Source organism: Herpailurus yagouaroundi, unplaced genomic scaffold, assembly GCF_014898765.1.
Source record: "Herpailurus yagouaroundi ecotype Mexico unplaced genomic scaffold, PumYag 181, whole genome shotgun sequence".
In the NCBI taxonomy this organism is placed as follows: Eukaryota; Metazoa; Chordata; class Mammalia; order Carnivora; family Felidae; genus Herpailurus; species Herpailurus yagouaroundi.
The window spans coordinates 28268527-28288621 of NW_024412412.1; the positions used below are offsets into that span (position 1 = coordinate 28268527).

At 38.4% G+C, this 20095-nt stretch overlaps 1 protein-coding gene across 1 annotated transcript in view; it reads right to left on the reverse strand.

Moving 5' to 3' along the window:
- The window catches only part of PPP2CB (protein phosphatase 2 catalytic subunit beta), a 35259-nt gene that overhangs the window by 3473 nt on the left and 11691 nt on the right, over window positions 1-20095 (reverse strand). The window contains exons 2-6 of the mRNA XM_040490179.1: window positions 7746-7955; window positions 5961-6134; window positions 3857-3946; window positions 3585-3746; window positions 1558-1676 (exon numbers count right to left, since the gene is read on the reverse strand). Of these exons, the coding sequence (XP_040346113.1) occupies window positions 1558-1676; window positions 3585-3746; window positions 3857-3946; window positions 5961-6134; window positions 7746-7955 (755 nt within the window). The remainder of the gene's footprint in view (window positions 1-1557; window positions 1677-3584; window positions 3747-3856; window positions 3947-5960; window positions 6135-7745; window positions 7956-20095) is intronic.

The window sequence follows — 20095 nt, forward strand, 5'->3', positions numbered from 1 at the left end:
ATACTTGATTAGGTTGAGCCCTAAATTCAATCTGATGGTATCCTCAGAAGGAACACACAGAGGAGAGTGCCACGTGAAGACAAAGACTGGAGAGATGCATCTATAAACCAAGGATTGCAGGAGCCAGGAGAAGCTAGGGAGAGGCAAGAAAGGATTTTTTTTTTTTTTTCCAACGTTTATTTATTTTTGGGACAGAGAGAGACAGAGCATGAACGGGGGAGGGGCAGAGAGAGAGGGAGACACAGAATCGGAATCAGGCTCCAGGCTCTGAGCCATCAGCCCAGAGCCCGACGCGGGGCTCGAACTCACGGACCGCGAGATCGTGACCTGGCTGAAGTCGGACGCTTAACCGACTGCGCCACCCAGGCGCCCCAAGAAAGGATTCTTTACAGGGAACATCACCATGCCAACCCCCTGATTGCAAACTTTTAGCCTCCACATATGTGAGAATAAATTCCGTTCAGGAACCCACTTGGTGGTAATTTGTTACAGGAGCCCTAGGAAACTAATCAACAAATGGGTATAACCCTCAATGATACTAGGGGCTTAAACACAATCTCTAATCAATTACTGGCCAATAAACAAGTTCCTCTGACCCAGAAGCAACTCCTAGGAAGCCAGGCTTAAAATCCCAAACACCTACATCTCTGACAGTCTGGAAAACTACACTTTGTGTCATCCTTAAGCTTGTGCCCTCTCAGGACTAATCACACATACACACACACACACACACACAAATCCAACATACTGGTGCTTTGTTGAACTGTGAGCCAAAATGTAAATTCTTTCGACTGTGACAGCAACTTCTAAGCCACATACATTTCCATCCATCTTACTAGTTTAGGGTGGGCCCTAACATTTCACTGACCAAGGAGGCTTCAGCACAACCTCTGACCAATAAGTAGCCTGTGCCTACAGAGAGGGGACTTCGAAATAACTTTGTTGTGTAGTTTAACAGAGGCTAAAAGATTAAAACCAGAAAAAAATATGAGCAGGGTCCAGAGCGGAGTGACTGTGGAGTAGTTTCTGTACAAGGGATCTGGAAAGAGGGAGGGAACACACTAGGGCTCAAATCCCACAGATTGTGGCTGTTATTACTGAGATTTAGATTTTTTAGAATGTTTCTCTATGGGCTGCACGCATTTAGGACAATATTCAAAAGCATGTAATACTTGTTTAAAATCACTTTTTCTAGTTAAATGATTGTCTCTGTTGGGAAGAGGGTTTGCCAAGTTCCTTACTCCACTATTTGAGAAGCAGAAATCCTTTTTTTTTTTTTTTTTTTTTTTTTTTAGAGTTTATTTGAGAGAGCGAGCAAGCAAGCATGTGCAAGCAGAGGAGTGGCAGGGAGAGAGACAGAATCCCAAGCTGGCAGTGCAGAGCCTGACGCGAGGCTCAATCCAAAGAACTGTGAGATCATGACCTAAGCCAAATCAAGAGTTATAAGCTTAACTGGGAGACACCCAGGAGCACCAGAAATCTATCTACATTTAAAGTTTTCCTTCTAAAAGCAATTATATACAATTTAAAAATTGTATTTAACATCAAGTTACTTACAAGGAGTATTTTAAAGTGTCATCTAATTCCATGATAGCAGCCTGGTTCCCACAACGATAACAGTAATTGGGTGCACTGAAAATGGTAACCACATTCCGATCATGACACCAATTGTATCCCTGCAGCATTAAAAAAAACAACACAAAATATTTCATTATAAAATTATAATATTGACACAGGTAAGTTTAGAAAACTAAATTCAAAAATTATAAATATTCTTGGTGGAAACGTAGTCTTCTATGCTACCTTATATGGTATCCATCCTTAACACTGTGCACCTGCACTGAATACTCAACTGTTGGGCACAGGGTTCTGTGACACGGAGGCTCAGTAATGGTGCTGTTCTACTTAGATCTATACTTCAGCTCTTGGCTACGATGTGTATTAAAATTTCTCCCACAATGATGGAACACTTCACATAACTTTTCCTTATAAATTGTATCAACGTTTGCTTTATGTTTAGAATCTGTTTATTACTAGGTAAACAAAAACCTAGAATTATTTCTTCCCTAGATCACTAGGCCAGTTTTTATCAGTAATGACCTCTTTTTATTTCAAAATATACCTTTTATCTTAGAGCCTATTTGATTCACATTAGTTGACTTTGGATAACTATCTAATTGATATGCCAACATACTATTTTCCCTCTTTCTAGGCTGCACTGTCATGTTTTACTTCTAAGTTTTACTCTTTATTTTTTCATTGTTTTAGATTCATCCCAAGTTAATAGCTGAATTCTGATTATCTACTTCAGACTTTCAGTATTTTAGGGAAATAAAAATTTTCATCCATTCACATCTCTCTCTTATGATTACTGATAGAATTAGGTTTATCTTTTACTGTATGAATTTATAGTCCTTATTAACCATATTCTCACTCCTCCTGCCTCAATTGGGTTGAAGTTTTCTCTAACATCTTTATTTTTTTTTAATTATTTTTTGTAATGTTTATTATTTTTGAGACAGAAAGAGAGCAAGCAGGGAAGGGGCAGAGAGAGAGGGAGACACAGAATCAGAAGCAGGCTCCAGGTTCTGAGCTGTCAGCACAGAGCCCAATGCGGGGCTTGAACCCACAAACTGTGAGATCATGACCTGAGCTACAGTCGGCCACCCAACCGACTGAGCCACCCAGAGGCCCCTTTCTCTAACATCTTGAAGCTACTCCCTACTGGTTTGAAAAGATAAAACTCTATTTCTATTCCTTTAGTATTTATAAAACAGTAACATCATGGTAGAAAAATCTGGTGGCCACTACCTTAACTGATTTAAGCAGATACCACCAACAAACTATAGGGTAAATAGATTCCATGACTTGAATATGATGCACTGAGAAGCATATCACATTATTCTGCAATATGCCTGCCAAAAATGCATATCCTGAATCATAAGGAAACCTCAGTCTACAAAATAAAATTGCTTGTAGTCTTCAAAAATGTAAAGATTATGCAAAACAGAGAATCTGAGGAATTATTTCTACATCAAAGGAGTCCAAACAGCATGATCCTGGATTATACATGCTCATACATAATTAAATTTTCCTATCAAGAACATTAGTGGTATACTGAAAAACTCAAATGAAGTGTTTAGATTAGATCATAGTAATATATCAATGCAAATTTCTGGACTGCAAGAACTATACTGTCATAAGAGAAAAACCTTTATTTTTGCAAAATATACATGGAAATTTGGAGATAAAGGAGTACCATATCTTCAATTGGCATTCAAATAAGTTTAAAAGAAAGTAATGTGTGCATGGAGGAAGGGAAGCTGGAGGGTAGAGATGGAATGATAAAGCAAAGATGAAAATATGTGAAAATTTTTGTATTTGCAGAATCTGAGTGTAGGATACAAGGAAATTTTTTGGTAATATTTTTGCAACTTTTCTCTGGCCAACTAGTACTACCTGCTAAAACCAGCCAAATATTTTCTTCATTAATTTAGGTAATAGGGAGGACTATTTCATGAAGCCTTATTATAGAGATATAGATTTATTTGAAATAAAGATCATCGTGCAAGAAAAGGACATACCTCCATTACAAGTTGGTGAGCTCGAGAAACCAGTGTGAGACCGTTGGCATGGTTAAATGTTTCAGAAATGTCTTGTCCAAATGTGTAGCCAGCACCACGTGGTGAAATACCCCACCCACCACGATCATCTGGATCTGACCACAACAGATCACACATTGGGCCCTGGCCAAGAAAATTAAGTACATGTCATAAATTATTGACAGTTAAGTTTAACTCCTTTAGCTTTACTACAGTATGGTTGTATTTATTTTTAAAATTAAAACTAAAATTACCTCATGTGGAACTTCTTGTAAACGATCCAAGGCTCTTATATGATCCAGTGTATCTATGGATGGGGAGAGGCCACCATGAAGGCAGAATATCTGTTTATGAATTAAAAAAAAAAGAGAAAAAAGAGTGTTTTGTTAAATGCTGAAAGTTAACAGAGAGCCAATAATGGTTATTATAAATGTCAATCCTAAGAGCTCTTCTTTTCAAAAGTTTAATAATACTTGGAAAGTTTATAAAATACAGTGGAAAAGGAAACAAAAATCACATCATCAGAGACAGTTGATACTTTGAAATATTTCTTCTTGGGGCGCCTGGGTGGCTCAGCTTGTTAAGCATCTGACCTGGTTTCGGCTCAGGTCATGATCTCACGGTTCTTGAAATTGAGCCTGAGTCAGCCTACATTCTGACAGCACAGAGCCTATTTAGGATTATTTCTCTTCCTCTCTCTCTGCTCCTCTCAACTCACGTGCACGCCACCTCTCTCAAATAAACTTAAAAAAATTTTTTTCCCCTTATATTCCTAAATATTTTGTATAGGGTTTTTTTTCCCTTCTCTAGTGGATGTGAGTTCCATTCTTGTGATTCACCATTACATTTTCTGACATATCAAATTTTTTCTCATATACCAAAGACTATCAATTCCTGCTCCATTTTTCAGCTTTCTTAAGAGTTCTCGGAGTACATAATCGTGTTAGCAAAAATATTTGTTAATTTCTTCTCAGTGTTTATTCCTTTTAATTCTTTTTATTGATCAGTGCACTGGTTAGAACTTCCGAAACAAAACTGAGAAATACAAATTTGGGGGGTGGGTGGGTAAAATATCTATTCCCAGACCCATCCTCTAGGGAAGCTTTAAGAGGGCATTTTTCTCCTAATTTTGATGAGATTTCTGATGTTTTGCTGATTAAGTATAGTCAATGTAAGTTTCTTTATTCAATTAGTATTATTTTATTTTACTACTTAACTGAGTTTTATTTTTTGGTACTTGCCGTGTCTGGTTTGGTATTGAGGTTATACTACTAGCCTCAAAGAATGAATTTTGAAGCTCTCCATCTTTGCCTAACCTCTGGAACACAGATGTACCTTTGGCAGAATTTGCCTATAAAACTATCTAGACCTGGTTACTTTTCCAATTCCTTCTAAGTTTGGTAGTCTATTTACACTGGCCTAATTTCCTTAAAAACTAATTTGCCAAAATAAATTTCATCTATTTTTTCAAGTTCAATAGAATAAATCTGTACCCTATGTTATTGTAAGTAAGCACATTCACATTGATAGTAATGCCTTCTCATTCCTAGTGGTTTTTTGGTACCAATTTCTGCTTTTACCTTTATTTCTTAAATGTTTATTTATTTTGAGAGAGAGGGAGAGAATCCCAAGCAGGCTCCGTGCTGTCAGCACAGAGACTGACTTGGGGATCGATCCCACGAACCATAAGATATGACCTGAGCCAAAATCAAGAATGCATGTATGAGCTGGGGAGGGGGCAGAGGGGGAGAGAGGGAATTTTAAGGAGACTCCACAGTCAGCATGGAGCCCAAGTAAAGGCTTAATCCCACGACCCTGGGATCATGACCTGAGCCTGATTCTAAATTAAGAGTCAGATGCTCAACCAGCTGAGCTACTCAAGTGCCTGAAAGCATGCCCTTCTTAGTGAGAAGGTCTAATACACAATATTACTTCTTGCAATTACCATGAAAACAGGAATAAAAAGTTAATGGTAGTCAGCAAACTGTGTATGTGTGGAGCTAGTTTTAAAAAACAGCTTTGCTTTACTAGTATTGCACATCAGGGTCTTAAGCATTTATTTATGGTATTTATCTATAACAAAAAAAGCATACTGGCAAATACTTTGGCCAAAATATTTATACATCTGAGAACAACAGGGAAATCTTCTGGTTACAATGTGCATAAAACTTACCCCCCAATTCCATATTCTGAAATTTTAATTATAAGGAAAAGCAGAAAAAGCTAAGGAGAGGTGGGTAGCATGTCATGTAAATCTAAACCCTAAATTACTATTAGAAAATCTTAAAAAAACAAAACAAAAAACCAAAAACACAGCTTTTCTTTTATTCCCCCCCCACCATATAAGCACATACACACCTGTCCATCTACTAAAGCTGTAAGTGGAAGATAATCAAATAGATCTGTAAAATATTTCCAAACATTGGCATTTCCATACTTTCGTAGACATTCATCATAAAAGCCATATACTTGGGTAATTTGTCGGCTTTCATGGTTTCCTCTCAATATTGTAATGCGCTCTGGATAACGCACCTGGAGGAAAAGCAAAAAAAATTCATGGAATAAAGCATATTGTTACTAGTGTTAATCTTAAGCAAATTTCTGACCTATTTCTTTAAATGGCTCTTTTGTTTGCTATTACATTAAATGCTAATTCTTTTTCAGAGTTAAACATCTTCTCATTCTTTGACTGACCTTTGAAATATTTATGGTCCTTCTTCATTACTATTTATACCACCTTCATTGGAATCTTATTAACTGATATTACTATTAATAAAATTATATATGATGCTTGGTATTTAATGTCTTCTTCATCCTCAAATAATTACTAGTCTTCTAGGTCTTTCCAGACACTACGATATCTTACTGCTAAATGGATACCAAAGGTCAAAGATTTGAACCCAAGACAAACTACTCTATACAGTAACTTGTCTCTCTCCTTTCAATTTTTATTTTCCACGGAAAGACTGTATTTGCTAACAAAAACACAAAAATAGGCCCTTCCCAAATCTGGGCAAGATTTCAAATGTATTTAGTCTCCTCTTCATAAAAATACACAGAGACATACCTTATAAGCGTACTATTTAGTTAGGAGTGTGTCTGATAAGAAGTATGAAAAAGCATCAGATTCTGTAAAGCAAATTAACCAAAAAGCTGCATATGCATACTTCAATTTATACGAATTTATTAAGTAACCATTATGTGTCCAACATTAAGCTCAGTGTTTAAAAGTAGGTGCCAGGTCCACATAAATGCAATACGTGACTTACGCTGTTTAGGGACTAATCTTACTAAGGAGCTATGAGACGTAAATACTACAAGGCAATAAACCACTATGGTAATATAAATTAGGAGTGGAAGAGTAATTTTCCTAGTACTTAAGAGTAGAAGGAACAAGGCTAAAAAAAAATGGCTGGAGGCTTCAAGAAAAATGTAGGACTTAAGCTGACTCTTGGCAGAAGGGGGTAAGAAATCAGAGTCATCTTGTGGGAAAATCCAATAAGGAAATAATGAAGACGGGCAGAGTGTTTTGAAACTCTCTGATTTGAAATACGGAGTTTATGCTACCAACTACTAGCAAGCAAATTCAAGCTAGACTACAGAAGACCAGCCAAAGGGTTTGATTCTGTAGGCAACATGGAATCTCTGAAGAGTTTGGGGACAAAAAAGTAACAAGATGAAGTGTTAAATAACATTTAATCTCAAAGCATATGCAAGCAAGGCACATTTGGAGAGGTCAGAAACATTAGATACCACACTTACTCTAGCTGAAGCTATGAAGTGATGAAGATACGTATTGTGTGACAGAAAAAAACAGACACAGGAATAACAGACTTCTCAAGTCAAGAATTAAAACAAACTTATACTACCTGACTATGAGGGATACCTGACTAAATAAAAAATGATCCTAAGACTTCAGCTGCGAATTACCAAAGGGAAATGATTTACCAGGAGTAGGCAGGACAAGTTAAATGTTAACATTTTCATTTTTCTCTTTTTTACAAGATGTAAAACCAATGGTTATATTTTAAGGGGCTATAAACTGAATGGATCGTAAAATAGAACAGATGATATGCAATACTGTCATGCTCGTCTTTTGCTGGTTTGAGGCTTGAAAACAAAATTGAATTTCATTAATCATACCTTTAATGCCACAAGAAGAGTCACAGTCTCCACTGAGTAATAGCCCCTGTCTACATAGTCGCCCATGAATAGATAGTTTGTATCTGGTGATTTTCCACCAATTCTAAAGAGTTCCATAAGATCATGGAATTGACCATGCACATCTCCACACACGGTAACAGGACAACGAACCTCTTGCACATTTGATTCTTTTGTTAAAATTTCCTTAGCCTGTTAAAAGAAAATATGGAGAAAAAAGATACCTTAGAAAATCATAAAACTAAAACCACAATGAGACACCACACTACATATACTAGGATAGCTAAATTTCAAAGGTAACAACTGTCTCTGAGGATGCAGAGAAATTGGAACTCTCGCACACTGTTGGTGGGAATGTAAAATGGCACAGCTGCTGTGGAAAAGTCTGGCAGTTCCTCAAAATCTTAAACATAGAATTACCATGTGATCCAGCAATTCTGTTCCTAGACATATACTTAAGAGAAACTAAAACTTAAGTTTACACATGTTCATAGCAGCTTTATTCATAACAGCCAAAAAGTGGAAACTACCCAAATGTCCAGTAAATGATTAGGGGATAAATAAAATATGGTATTGCTCATTTGATGGAGTATCATTCAGCAATAAAAAGTATTGATACAGGCTGTAACTCTGAACATGTTAAGTGCAAGAAGTCAGTCACAAATGGGCATATGTTGTATGACTCTATTTACATGAAATATTCAGAACAGGCAAATATACAGAGACAGAAAAATTAATGGTTGCCTAAGGCTGAGGGATTAGGGGATAAAAGCTAAGAGGTACAGTGTTCCTTTTGTGGGCAATGAAAATGTACTAATATTGTTCTAATATTGTGGTAATATTTAGTATATCTGCAATACACTAAAAGTCAGTGAGCTGACTGAATTCTGAATGCACTGTATTTATTAGAAATATATCAATAGAAATTCCATCTCAAGAAATCTTTCATTTAAAAAAATAATCTTATTTGCATTTTTTAAAAGGTCAATACAGAAAAGTTACCAATCAATTATTCAAATGTTTTGTACTTCTTACACCAATTCATAGGCTAACATTCAACTTCCTTATTCCAACTATTTTACATTTGAGTCAAATTAAAACATAGCATTAGTCAGGGCTCCTGGATGGCTCAGTTGGTTAAGTGGCTGACTTCAGCTCAGGTCATGATTTCATGGTTCAGGAGTTCAAGCCCCGTGTCAGGCACTACACTGACAGCTCGGAGCCTGGAGACTGCTTCGGATTCTGTGTCTCCTTCTGTTCCTCTCCCCTTCTCGCACTCCTGTCTCTCTCAAAAATAAATAAAGATTAAAAAAACCCAAAAACACAGCATTAGAAGGCCTTGAAGGACAGGATTTATGTGTAAACCATGGCAAAATACGTAAATAAACAGGCTAAATTAAAGTTCATTAAGTCTCATCTAGCCAGCAACTTTGCCTAATAGAAAAAGAGCCCAGAAACAGAGAAAATTAAAAAGGCCTCTTAAAGTAATAAAACAGATATGATAAAAGTTTATGTACCTCCCTACCAACCTGCCAGAAGAGTCTCTTAGGCCTTCTTTTGGGCCTAGTTACTTAATTATGTGCAAAATTTTAATAAGCTATTTATAGAGTTTCCAGATCTATGGTAGATGAGGAACAGAAAACCATGAAGAATAAGAGGGAAGAACTGGACCAACGAAGACATACAAAGTAAGGCGAAGGTAGAGAAAATGACATGGCAACAAAAGTCAAACACTAAGGATGAAGCTTACAATAGGACCTGGTAGAGGAGAGCTTAAGACTGTAGGAGAGGAGAATTTTAGGCACAGACATTTCTCTGCCTTGGCAGATGTGATCATCTGAAGAGCATTTAAAAACATGAATTTTCAATGTCTATACAGAAGTTTCTGCTGCTCTGCATCTCTGTCAACACTTTAACATTCTTGCCAATGGGTCAGAAATAGTATCTTTTAATTTGCAACTCTAATAGGTACACTTTTTTTAAAGTAGCTTTTTATGTTTACTGGTCATTGAATTTTTTTTTTTTTTTTTTTGGTGAAATACCTACTCACAAAATTAGCCTAATTTTTTATTTGGTTGTTTATATTTTCCCTATAGAGTTGTACCAATTTTTTTTTAAATTATGAATATTCACCTTTTATTGGTTTTACGCATTTTAAATATCTTCTCTCAATCTGGGGCTGGTGTTTTTATTTCACTTCTAGTGTCACTAGTTAAGTTTCTTTTATTGTTTCGAAGACAGCCAAATCTATTTCTTTTGCTCCTTTACAGTTTCTGGTGCTTGGGTCTTGTTTTAGAAATTGTTCTCCACATCTAGGTCCAAAAAGGCACTCCTGTATTTTTTTTTTTTAAGTAGGCTCCCCACCTAGCACGGAGCCCAACGCTGGGCTTAAACTCACGAGATCAAGACCTGAGCTGAGATGGAGTCTGAACCACCCAGGTCCTCCAGCACTCCAGTGTTTTTATCCCAGTTTGCCTTTTCACATTTAACAGATCTTGAACTCAGCTGGAATTTGTTATAACGTAGGGATTCATTTTTTAAAAAAGATTTTAAGTAATTTCTACACCCAAAGTGGGGTTCAAATACACAACCCCAAGATCAAAAGTCACATGCTCTACCGACTGAACCAGCTAGGCGACTCTGGGAACTTTTTATTTTTCTTAGTGGTTACTCAGCTAGTCCAGCACTATTTATATAGTGCCAGCCTTTTGTAAAGACCAACATTCTGTTTCCTGATTTCTTATTTGTACTGGAAACTGCCCTGTACACTTTCTCAGATTCCTTTATAATTCTTTTTCTTCGGAAGCTGCCTGTCGGGGGAACTGGGTGGCTCAGTCGGTTGAGCATCCAACTTCAGCTCAGGTCATGATCTCGTCATGGCCCATGAGTTCGAGCCCCGCATCAGGCTCTAGGCTGACAGCTTGGAGCCTGGAGCCTGCTTCAGATTCTGTCTCCCTCTCTTTCTGTCCCTCCCCTGCTCATGCTCTATCTCTCAAAAATAAAATATTAAAAAATATTTTAAAAAAAGAGAAAAAAAAAGGAGCTGCCTGTCTTCTGAACTGTACTGCTGTCATCACTGATGGTACCCTGAGCTGGCTAGAATTTAAGGTGAAGTTGTGGACCTGGTTGGTCCTCATGCTGAGCCCTAACTATGCCAAGTTGCTCCTCTATTTCCAGGCATGGAATGACACATGGTGGGGATGTGGGATCTGGTCTACTGAGCAAGTGCTGAAGGCAGGATGCACAATCCGGAAACAGGTGGGGGTCATCTGGAGTGCACCTTGACCAGCGGGAAGAGGGAGTAAAGAAGGGAAGAGGGAAATAAATTGCCAGCTTGGTTTTTCCTTTCATGGACTTCTCTGAGGTATGATTTATCTGGACTTGGCAGAAGCCTCACCTCCCAAGGTAATGCATCATATATCACATTGCTTCACAGCTTTCTCACCTGATTTTTGGGCTACCTGGGCTTGTACAGTCCCTGAATAAAGTGTCAGCATCTTAACCTTGCCTCAGATTCCCTTCTCACTGGTCTACTACCCCTGCATCAGTAACAGACTAATTTAATTCTATGAGAAATGATGGTAACAGAGAACTGAGGCTCTCTTCCTTACTCCTTTTATTCAAAATTATTTGGTTTTGGTCCTTTCATTAAAGCTGCCATATGAATTTTAAAACTAATTTGTCAAGGCCTATTAAAATTTTGTTGAGATTTTGACTCAAATTGCTCTGAATTTATATATTTGGAGTAGGCATCTTTAGAATATGAAGTTTTGGGGCGCCTGGGTGGCGCAGTCGGTTAAGCGTCCGACTTCAGCCAGGTCACGATCTCGCGGTCCGGGAGTTCGAGCCCCGCGTCGGGCTCTGGGCTGATGGCTCAGAGCCCGGAGCCTGTTTCCGATTCTGTGTCTCCCTCTCTCTCTGCCCCTCCCCCGTTCATGCTCTGTCTCTCTCTGTCCCCAAAATAAATAAACGTTGAAAAAAAAATTAAAAAAAAAAAAAAGAATATGAAGTTTTTACACCGATAAATATAGTACTGACAATTATTTCAGATCTCCTTTATTCTTCAGTCAAGTTTTTTATTTTTTTATTTTTATTTTTGAGAGAGAGAGACAGAGTGTGAGCGGGGGAGGGGTAGAGAGCGAGAGCAAAACACAGAATCAGAAGCAGGCTCCAGGCTCTGAGCTGAGGGCACAGAGCCTGACGCGGGGCTTGAACTCACAAGCTGTTGAGATCATGACCTGAGTGCAAGTCAGACGCTTAACTAACTGAACCACCCAGGCACCCCTGGTCAAGTGTCTTTTAATTGTCTAATAATGTCTACTTGTTATTGCAGCTGTCATACATAATCCAAGATAATCTATATTTGATACTGTACTGGGATTTTAAAAATATCTCTTATGCCAGATTTTTACATAATACTCATAACTTAGAATACTTAAAACTTTATTTAAAAATTTTTTTTTAAATTTAGTTTTGAGAGAGAGGGAGAACACAAGTGGAAAAGGGCAGGGAGAGGGAGACAGAGGATCTGAAGAGGGCCCTGCACTGACAGCAGAGAGCCTAATGTGGGGCTCAAACTCAACAATTTGAGGTCATGACCTGAGCTTAAGTCAGTCGCCCAACTGACTGTGCCACTTAAAATTTTACAGATTCTCTTGGATTTTTCATATACACTCCAGAATGACAATTTCTTTTCCCCTTATAAATCTTGTAATTACTAATGTCTTAGTCTGTTTGGCATTCTACAATAAAAATGCCATAGACTGAGTAGCTTAGAAACAACAGAATTTTACTTCTCACAGTTCTGGAAGCCTAAGAGTAAGATTTCCTAAAACTTAGTAAGATCACACTCCTTTGACTTATAAATATTATCATTTCTTAAGTTAGGGGACATTCTCTTGTCATGACATGGAATCTGCTCTATTTGAATTTCCTATTTCAGAAGTTATAAGGCAATGGGAGATTAAGGAGTACACTTGTGAGAAGCATGAGGTGATGTATGGAACTGGTGAATCATTATATTGTACACCTGAAATTAATATAACACTGTGTTAGACTGGAATTTAAAATTAAAAAAAATTTTAATTACCTGAATTATTTTTAATTATGTTTGTTTTTTTGTTGTTGTCACTTGCATTCCTTGTGATTACCTTAACTTTCTGGAGGTAGATTTTTTCCTGCTACATCTATTCTGCTTCTTTTGTATTACTACTGATTTTGCCCTCAATGTTTCCTAAATCTCTATTCATCTCCTCCTATGCTATCGTTTTTCAAGCTTCTTTTATTTAATCCACATCACTGTCAGTTGTTTTATAATTTGAGCACATCTGGGTAATTTCTTCCTGTTCCTCGGGATAAGGCTTGCTTTTATTTTTACTTTGGGTCTTTTGTACAGTATTTCCCAAGCTATGTTCCATTCTTGCTTGCTGTAATTTGCTTGCCATGCTGTTCTCACTTTGTGGTTGTCTAAACCTTCTATTTATGCCAATATATTGCAAGTGATTTATTAACTCCCACTCTACCACATGAGACTGGTTTGTTTTCCCCAATGAAACAAGGGTTTAAAGTTTTTTAAAAAAATTATTTAAATAATCTTGACGCCCAACGTGGGGCTCGAACTCATGACTGTGAGATCGAGTTGCACGCTCTTCCAGCTGAGCCAGCCAGGTGCCCCCGAACCACAGGTTTAATGTTGAGGTAGTTAATTTCAATTCTTCTTTATGTAGCCAAGAGAGAAGGTAAGAGGGCTCACAAGAGGGTGTGTGGGGTCTAGAATACCTACAAACTGCATTTGCTTCTGAGGTTTTTTAGGGCTCACTCCACTCCCATAGGGGTACACTCTCAGACTTTGGACATATTTCCCAATGTCTTGTCTTAGTTTGAGCAGCCATGACACATTCAGTTCTGTCGCTGTCAGGCCCACCACTCGCTTCCCATTTCTTCCCAATAGCCATTTCCACTATTTCTCAGACAAGAGAGGACCAGATCAAGATCCCACTTAGCTGTCTCTTTTCAGAGACGAGGGATGTCAATGAAAACCCTCCGGGTTTTGCTAGTTTATTCACATGGCTTGGACTGGCAGGGTACAGTAAGGAGTGGTACTTCGTTGTGCCACTTGGTGATCATAGCCCTGGGCTGTGCCTCTTTTTTTTAGTTATTTCCTGTCCTTTAACTTTGGCTCAGGTCATGATCTCATGCTTCATGAGCTCGAGCCTGGGGTCAGGCTCTGTGCTGACAGCTCAGAACCTGGAGCTGCTTTGGATTCTGTCTCCCTCTCTCTTTGCCCCTCCCCTGCTCATGCTGTGTGTGTGTGTGTGTGTGTGTCTCAAAAATAAATAAAACATTGAAAAAAATATGCTTCTTTGGGGCTCCTGGGTGGCTCAGTTGGTTAAGCATCCAACTTTGGCTCAGGTCATGATCTCACGGTTTGTAGGTTCGAGCCCCGTGTCGGGCTCTGTGCTGACAGCTTAGAGCCTGGAGCCTGCTTCAGATTCTGTGTCTCCCTCTCTGTGCCCCTTCCCCCCTCCCCTCTCTCAAAAATAAATAAACATAAAATTTTTTTTAAAAATGCTTCTTTTCCATTCGTAAGATTGGCAAAAAAGACATTCACTTACTGTTAGCAAGCCTATTCTCATACCCTACTGGTAGGAATGAACATTTATACATCTTCTTTGGAAAACAATGGACAGTAGCTAACAAAATGTAATGTGATCTAAGGCAAAGACTGCTTAACCTCAATAACTAGTCTCCCCTTCCTTCTCCATAATTAAACTAATTATAGTCAAGGTAGCCATGCTCCCAGCTCAAAGACTCTACTTCTCAGCTGCCTTAGTTCAGGCTCCTACAACAAATACCACAGACTAGATGGCTTCAACAACACAAACTGCTTCCTCACAATTCTGAAGGTTGGAAAGCCCAACACCAAGGTGCCAGCAGATTCAATTCCTGGTGACGACCTTCATCCTGTTTTGCAGAGGCACGCCTTCTTGCTGTATTCTCACATGGTGGTGAGAGGGTGAGAGAGAGAGAGAGAGAGAGAGAAGGAGGGAAGTCATCTCTCCAGAGTCTCTTCTAAATAAGGGCTCTAATACCATTCATGGGAGCTTTACCTTCATGACCTAACTACCTCTCAAAGGCCCCCTCTCCAAAAACCATCACATTGGTAATTAGGCTTCATCTATAAATTTTGGGGGGACACAAATAGTCCATAGCACCAGCCTCCATGTAGCTACAGATAGCAATGAGACTAAGTTCTGGTCAGTGAGATGTAAGAAGTGTTATGTGGGAACCAGAAAATTTCCTTAAGGAAATGAAGGCATGTCCTTCATCACTCTCCATCCTGTTTCCTGGAATGCTTTATGGGATGGCTGGAACTTCAAAAACCACCTCAGACCACAAGGACAAGAGCTGCTCCCTGGTAACAGCAGAAGAGAGTGCTGGAAGATGTGGCAAGGCTGAAAAAACACCCACAAAGATATAGTCACTTCCTAATCACCAAAACCTGTAAATATTATCCTCGCATGAAAACGATGTGATTGTGGATTCGGACAGGAGGAGCTTATCCTAGATTATCACAACAGGCATAATGAGGCAGAGGGAGTTTTGGACGGACAGACAAGCGCACGCACACACACCCTCATGTGAAGACAGAGGCAGAATGAAGTGATGCAGCCAAGGAATGTCACCAGCCACCAGAAGCTGTTAAGAGGCAAGGGACAGATTCTCTTAGAGCTTCAGAGGGTGTGTGGCCCTGCTGACACCTTGATTTTGAACCTCTGGCTTCCAGAGCTGTGAGATAATGTATTTCTGCTGTTTTAAGCCACCCAGTTTGTAATATTTTGTTACAGCAGCCACAGAAAAATAATACGGCAAGTGTCTATGGTTTCCTAGTAACTTTGTAGGGCTACCATATCACCTCCAGATATGCCTATATATAAGAAAAATATAAACTGCTACTTTGGTTAAACGCTTTTTTTGGGTTTTTTGTTACACATATGAAACCTAATGCTAATATTGATATAAAGGGCATTTGATATATAAATGAAAAAGATAAGTCCTAAAACTACTTCATGATCACCTATTAAAATAAGGAAAACGGTCTAGGAACTCCACTCCAAGAAGCTGTTTGGCCAATTTTTAAGTGTTAGGTTCTCCAAATAGCTGGTTTAGATCACAAGGGCAAAATACTTATAGCAAAGTCAGCCAAGTCCTGTCAAACCACTAACGCATCAGGGAAGCAGGGGCGTCTAGAGAAGGAAATCCCTCAATAGAAGAACTGAGTTTACAAAAGCCAAATCCCAAAGTCAACAGGATCCTATAAAACAGCTGAAGATTGAGAAAACAATCAGCAGAAGACCTTCAAAAGCAACATAACCTCCTGCAATGTAACTATCAACTGGAAAAAAAAAAAAAGGTCAATGGCAACAGGCTTCAAATGAGAAAATCATTGTCATTTACTTAGCAAGCAAAAACTTGCTTTTCAAGTAAACAGGAGCAAGTAACCAAGATTTTGCAGAGTTAAAGAAAATCCTCAAGTCATATAACATTAGTAATTTAACAAGCTAATCACAAGTACAAATCTACTAAAGGAAACATTACCAAAAACAGGAAAAGTTATTTAACATTTGTAACTGCATAGGACAACAGTTGTTAAGATGATAATCTATTCACTTTGATGTATACCATACACAGCAATCACCTGACACATCAAAATACTCCTGAAAAGTAATGTTCATGTATACATGTAACACACATTTGTGAAGTGTGTGTTGTAGGCCAGGCACCAGAGATAAAAAGAGGAACAGGTAAACCCTCTGGCAAAAACAGGCTGGTTTAGATGGGCTGCACCAAACAAAATAAAAATTTCTCATACAAAAAGATAAAAGGAGAAGCCTGGGAAAATATTTATAGCACACAAGATAAAAGAAACATACTGACATCTATCATCTAAAGATATCTGGAGAACAAACTATGTCTTAAAAAATCACTAACTGGTAGTCAACATTAAGAGGTCATAGTTTTGAGAAACCCTAAGAAACTATACAACAGTGTCTGGGAATATAAGTCTCTGAATTAGCCATCTTTGTTTGAACTGTTAAATGGAAGAGGGCTTGTAACTATTTTTATAGTAATGGACTTAAATGTAATTTAAAGTTATACTTTTCTGTATTTTATCAAAAAGTTCTTTAAGTCTAGGTAAAGAGATTTTGGGAATATTGATGGCTTTCATACTTTTAAGACTTGTGTGGTGTCTGGGTGGCTCAGTCGGATGAATGTCCGACTCTTGATTTCAAGCTCAGGTCATGATCTCAGGGTCATGGTATCGAGCCCTGTATTGGGCTCCTTCCTGAATGCCTGCTTAAGATTTTCTCTCTTCCCCCTCTACCCCTCTCCCCTTCTCGCACACGCTCAAATTAAACAAAAACAAAAACAAAATGTTCCAAGATGTGTAATATTGAGACTATGTTGAAGAAACTAATATTGAGACTATGTTGAAGAAACTTTATCTTTTAATATTTCAGCGTTAATTGCTAATAAAGTATCAATCATACAACCCACATAAAGAAAAGCTCTCTTTGGAACTTAAATTTTAAGAGTATAAAGAGGTCAGGAAACTAAAAAGTTTAACAAAATCTCTATGTTAATGCTTCTGTTGTTGACCCACATGAAAGATGAAAGACAGAGATCATGTAAGGGTAAGCAGGTTCACATTTCTACAAAGACATGTTTCCCATTCACTTCAACTTGTTTTCAGTGACTATTAGTGTCCTATTAACTAATCATAAGGACTGATGTTAGAATATGTAAAACAAATTGCAATGCAAGTTTGCATACACATTGTAGGAATCACAAAGTCTATCTCCAGATTCATCTATGCCAACTGGATGCACTTAGCCCAGACTTTTATTTTGAAGTGACTCTAAGCAGTAGGGACAATAGCAAGTTCTATTCCAAAAGAGCCATTCTCTCCAGTGTTCTAAAACATTTCTCACGTATGATTTTGACTGTGGCTCCATTCTTTGTTAATTTCTACAAAATTTCCAAGCTAAGTTCTCCAGCTTTCCTTTTTTTTTTTTTTTTTTAAAGTTTATTTACTTTTGATAGAGAGAGACAGAGACAGAGAGAATCCCAAGTAAGGCTCCTCACTGTCATCTCAGAGCCTGACACAGGGCCCGATCCCATGAACCATGAGAACATGACCTGAGCTGAAATCAAGAATCAGATGCTTAACCCACTGAGACACTCAGGCGCCCCTCTCCAGGTTTCCTTTTGATTCTAGGCTACCAAATATTGTTTCTGCTTACATTAGCCTGGTAGGCCTTCCCAAGAGTTATGAACAATGTAACCCATGTTTTTTCTTCTCTTTGCCTATAGTTAGTTAGAGATTATATGTATAGAAATCTTTCAAGAAATAGGGACTCCCCTTCTGGTTCAAATCTGTGTAACCTTATATACTTTTCGTGATCTTGGGGTTGTGAGTTCAATCCCCACGGTGGGTGCAGGGATTAACTTAAAAAATATGCAGTCTTCCTTCCACATGTATAATGTGGAAATAGCTATCCTTTCGTAAACTGATATTCTTTAGGGGTTGATTTTTAGCTGTGTGGTAAGTACATTATTTTATAATCATTATAATACTGAAATTATCCCTTTTGGCAGTGGGGGCGGGGGGAGAATACAAACTGGGTTTATTTTTGTCACGTTAAGAAGAAGCCTGGAGGTAGGCATCCTGGACTGGTGCAGCTTCTCAAGGGTCACCAGGACAGCAGACTCTTTCCACCTACCTTGTGATCTGCAGTGAACACAATTGTCAACTCATGGTCACAAACTGGTGGTGCAACTCTAGTCACTGTATCTGGTGCCCTATTTCAGCAAGAAGGCAAAGGGACAAAAGACTAAAGAGTACATGCTAGCCTAGTCTATCTATCTTAGAAAACTTTCTCAGAAGTCCCACTCAGCCACTCTGCTACAGCTCACTGGCTGAGACACACGTTCCCTGCTGCCCCAATCCATCAATGGCATGCAAACAGAATGAGGGTAGAGTCACTAAAAGGTGTAATTCCAATTACAACTGAAGGAAATTTTAAATTATCAATCATCTCCTACATGGGTCTGACAAACAGCTCAAAAATGTCTAAAATCACAAATGAAAGAAACTTTAACCAACTTTACTCCACAAGACAGCTTCCCAATTATGTTCAGGAAAAGAAAAATCAAACTGAACAGCACAAATCATTAGAATGTTCATTCGGAGCTGATGTCTTCTATTTATTACTATTATTTAAAAAATAAAAAAAACAACACTCGACTGATGGTTCCAACTCTGAAAAATTCTGCTTGATATGCAACCCTTATCACTTACTGTCTTACTTTAAGTATAGAAATAAAAAGCACCAAAATACAAGTATTATCTAAGTCAATTGTTCTTTTAAGGATATACGGTTATCTTAACCCAGCACAGGTTTCACAAAACTACCTGGTGAGTTAAGATAGGATATAGAATGTATCTATGTTTCACAATAATACAGCAATACTCCGTCTACACTACATAGTAGTGAAGAAGGTACTTCTCAGGCCAGTGTGATATCCACCCCACCTCTCAGTTTTAATCTCCATTGTATAGATCCCCTGATGTTTTAAACACTCTTGATTTTTAACTCACACCCTTTCTTTCAGGATTCCTGGCTCACCAAGTGATATTATTGTAAGATCTTTGACTTGCCTACAGGGAAATCATGTGCTGGACTGGCAGAAGTATATACAGTTCACCTGATATTTAAAATTCTCCAAATTCTCCATGTAAAAACCTTTGTGTGTCAGGGCCCCCCCAAACCATCCCCAGGTTTCCTGGTGGTTCACAGGTTCACAAAGAAGACCAACAGAACTCAATTATATAGTCACACTTACGGCTAGATTTTATTACAACATAAGGATACGAAGTGAACTCAGCGAAGGGAAAAGGCACATGGGGGCAAAGTCCTGAGTAAATCAGGCACAAGCTTCCAAGAGTCCTCTCCCAAGGGAGTCTCAGAGTACACTGAATGCCTGCAGCAATGAGCTGTGACAAGAAGTGTGAAATGCTGTCTACCAGAGAAGCTCATTAGACTCCGTGCTCAAGATCTGTAATTGGGAGTTGGTCACACAGGCACCCTCTTGCCAAGCATATACCAAAGTGAGGAAAGCACGTGCTCAGCATAAATCATACTGTTTGCATACAAAGTTTAGGCACAGGTGAGCCATTCGTAATGGGATGGTGGGAACCCTTCCCAAATTCAAGTTCCCAGACTCCATACAAGGGCAACCCTGAAATGAGGCCTTTCTACAGATAGTGG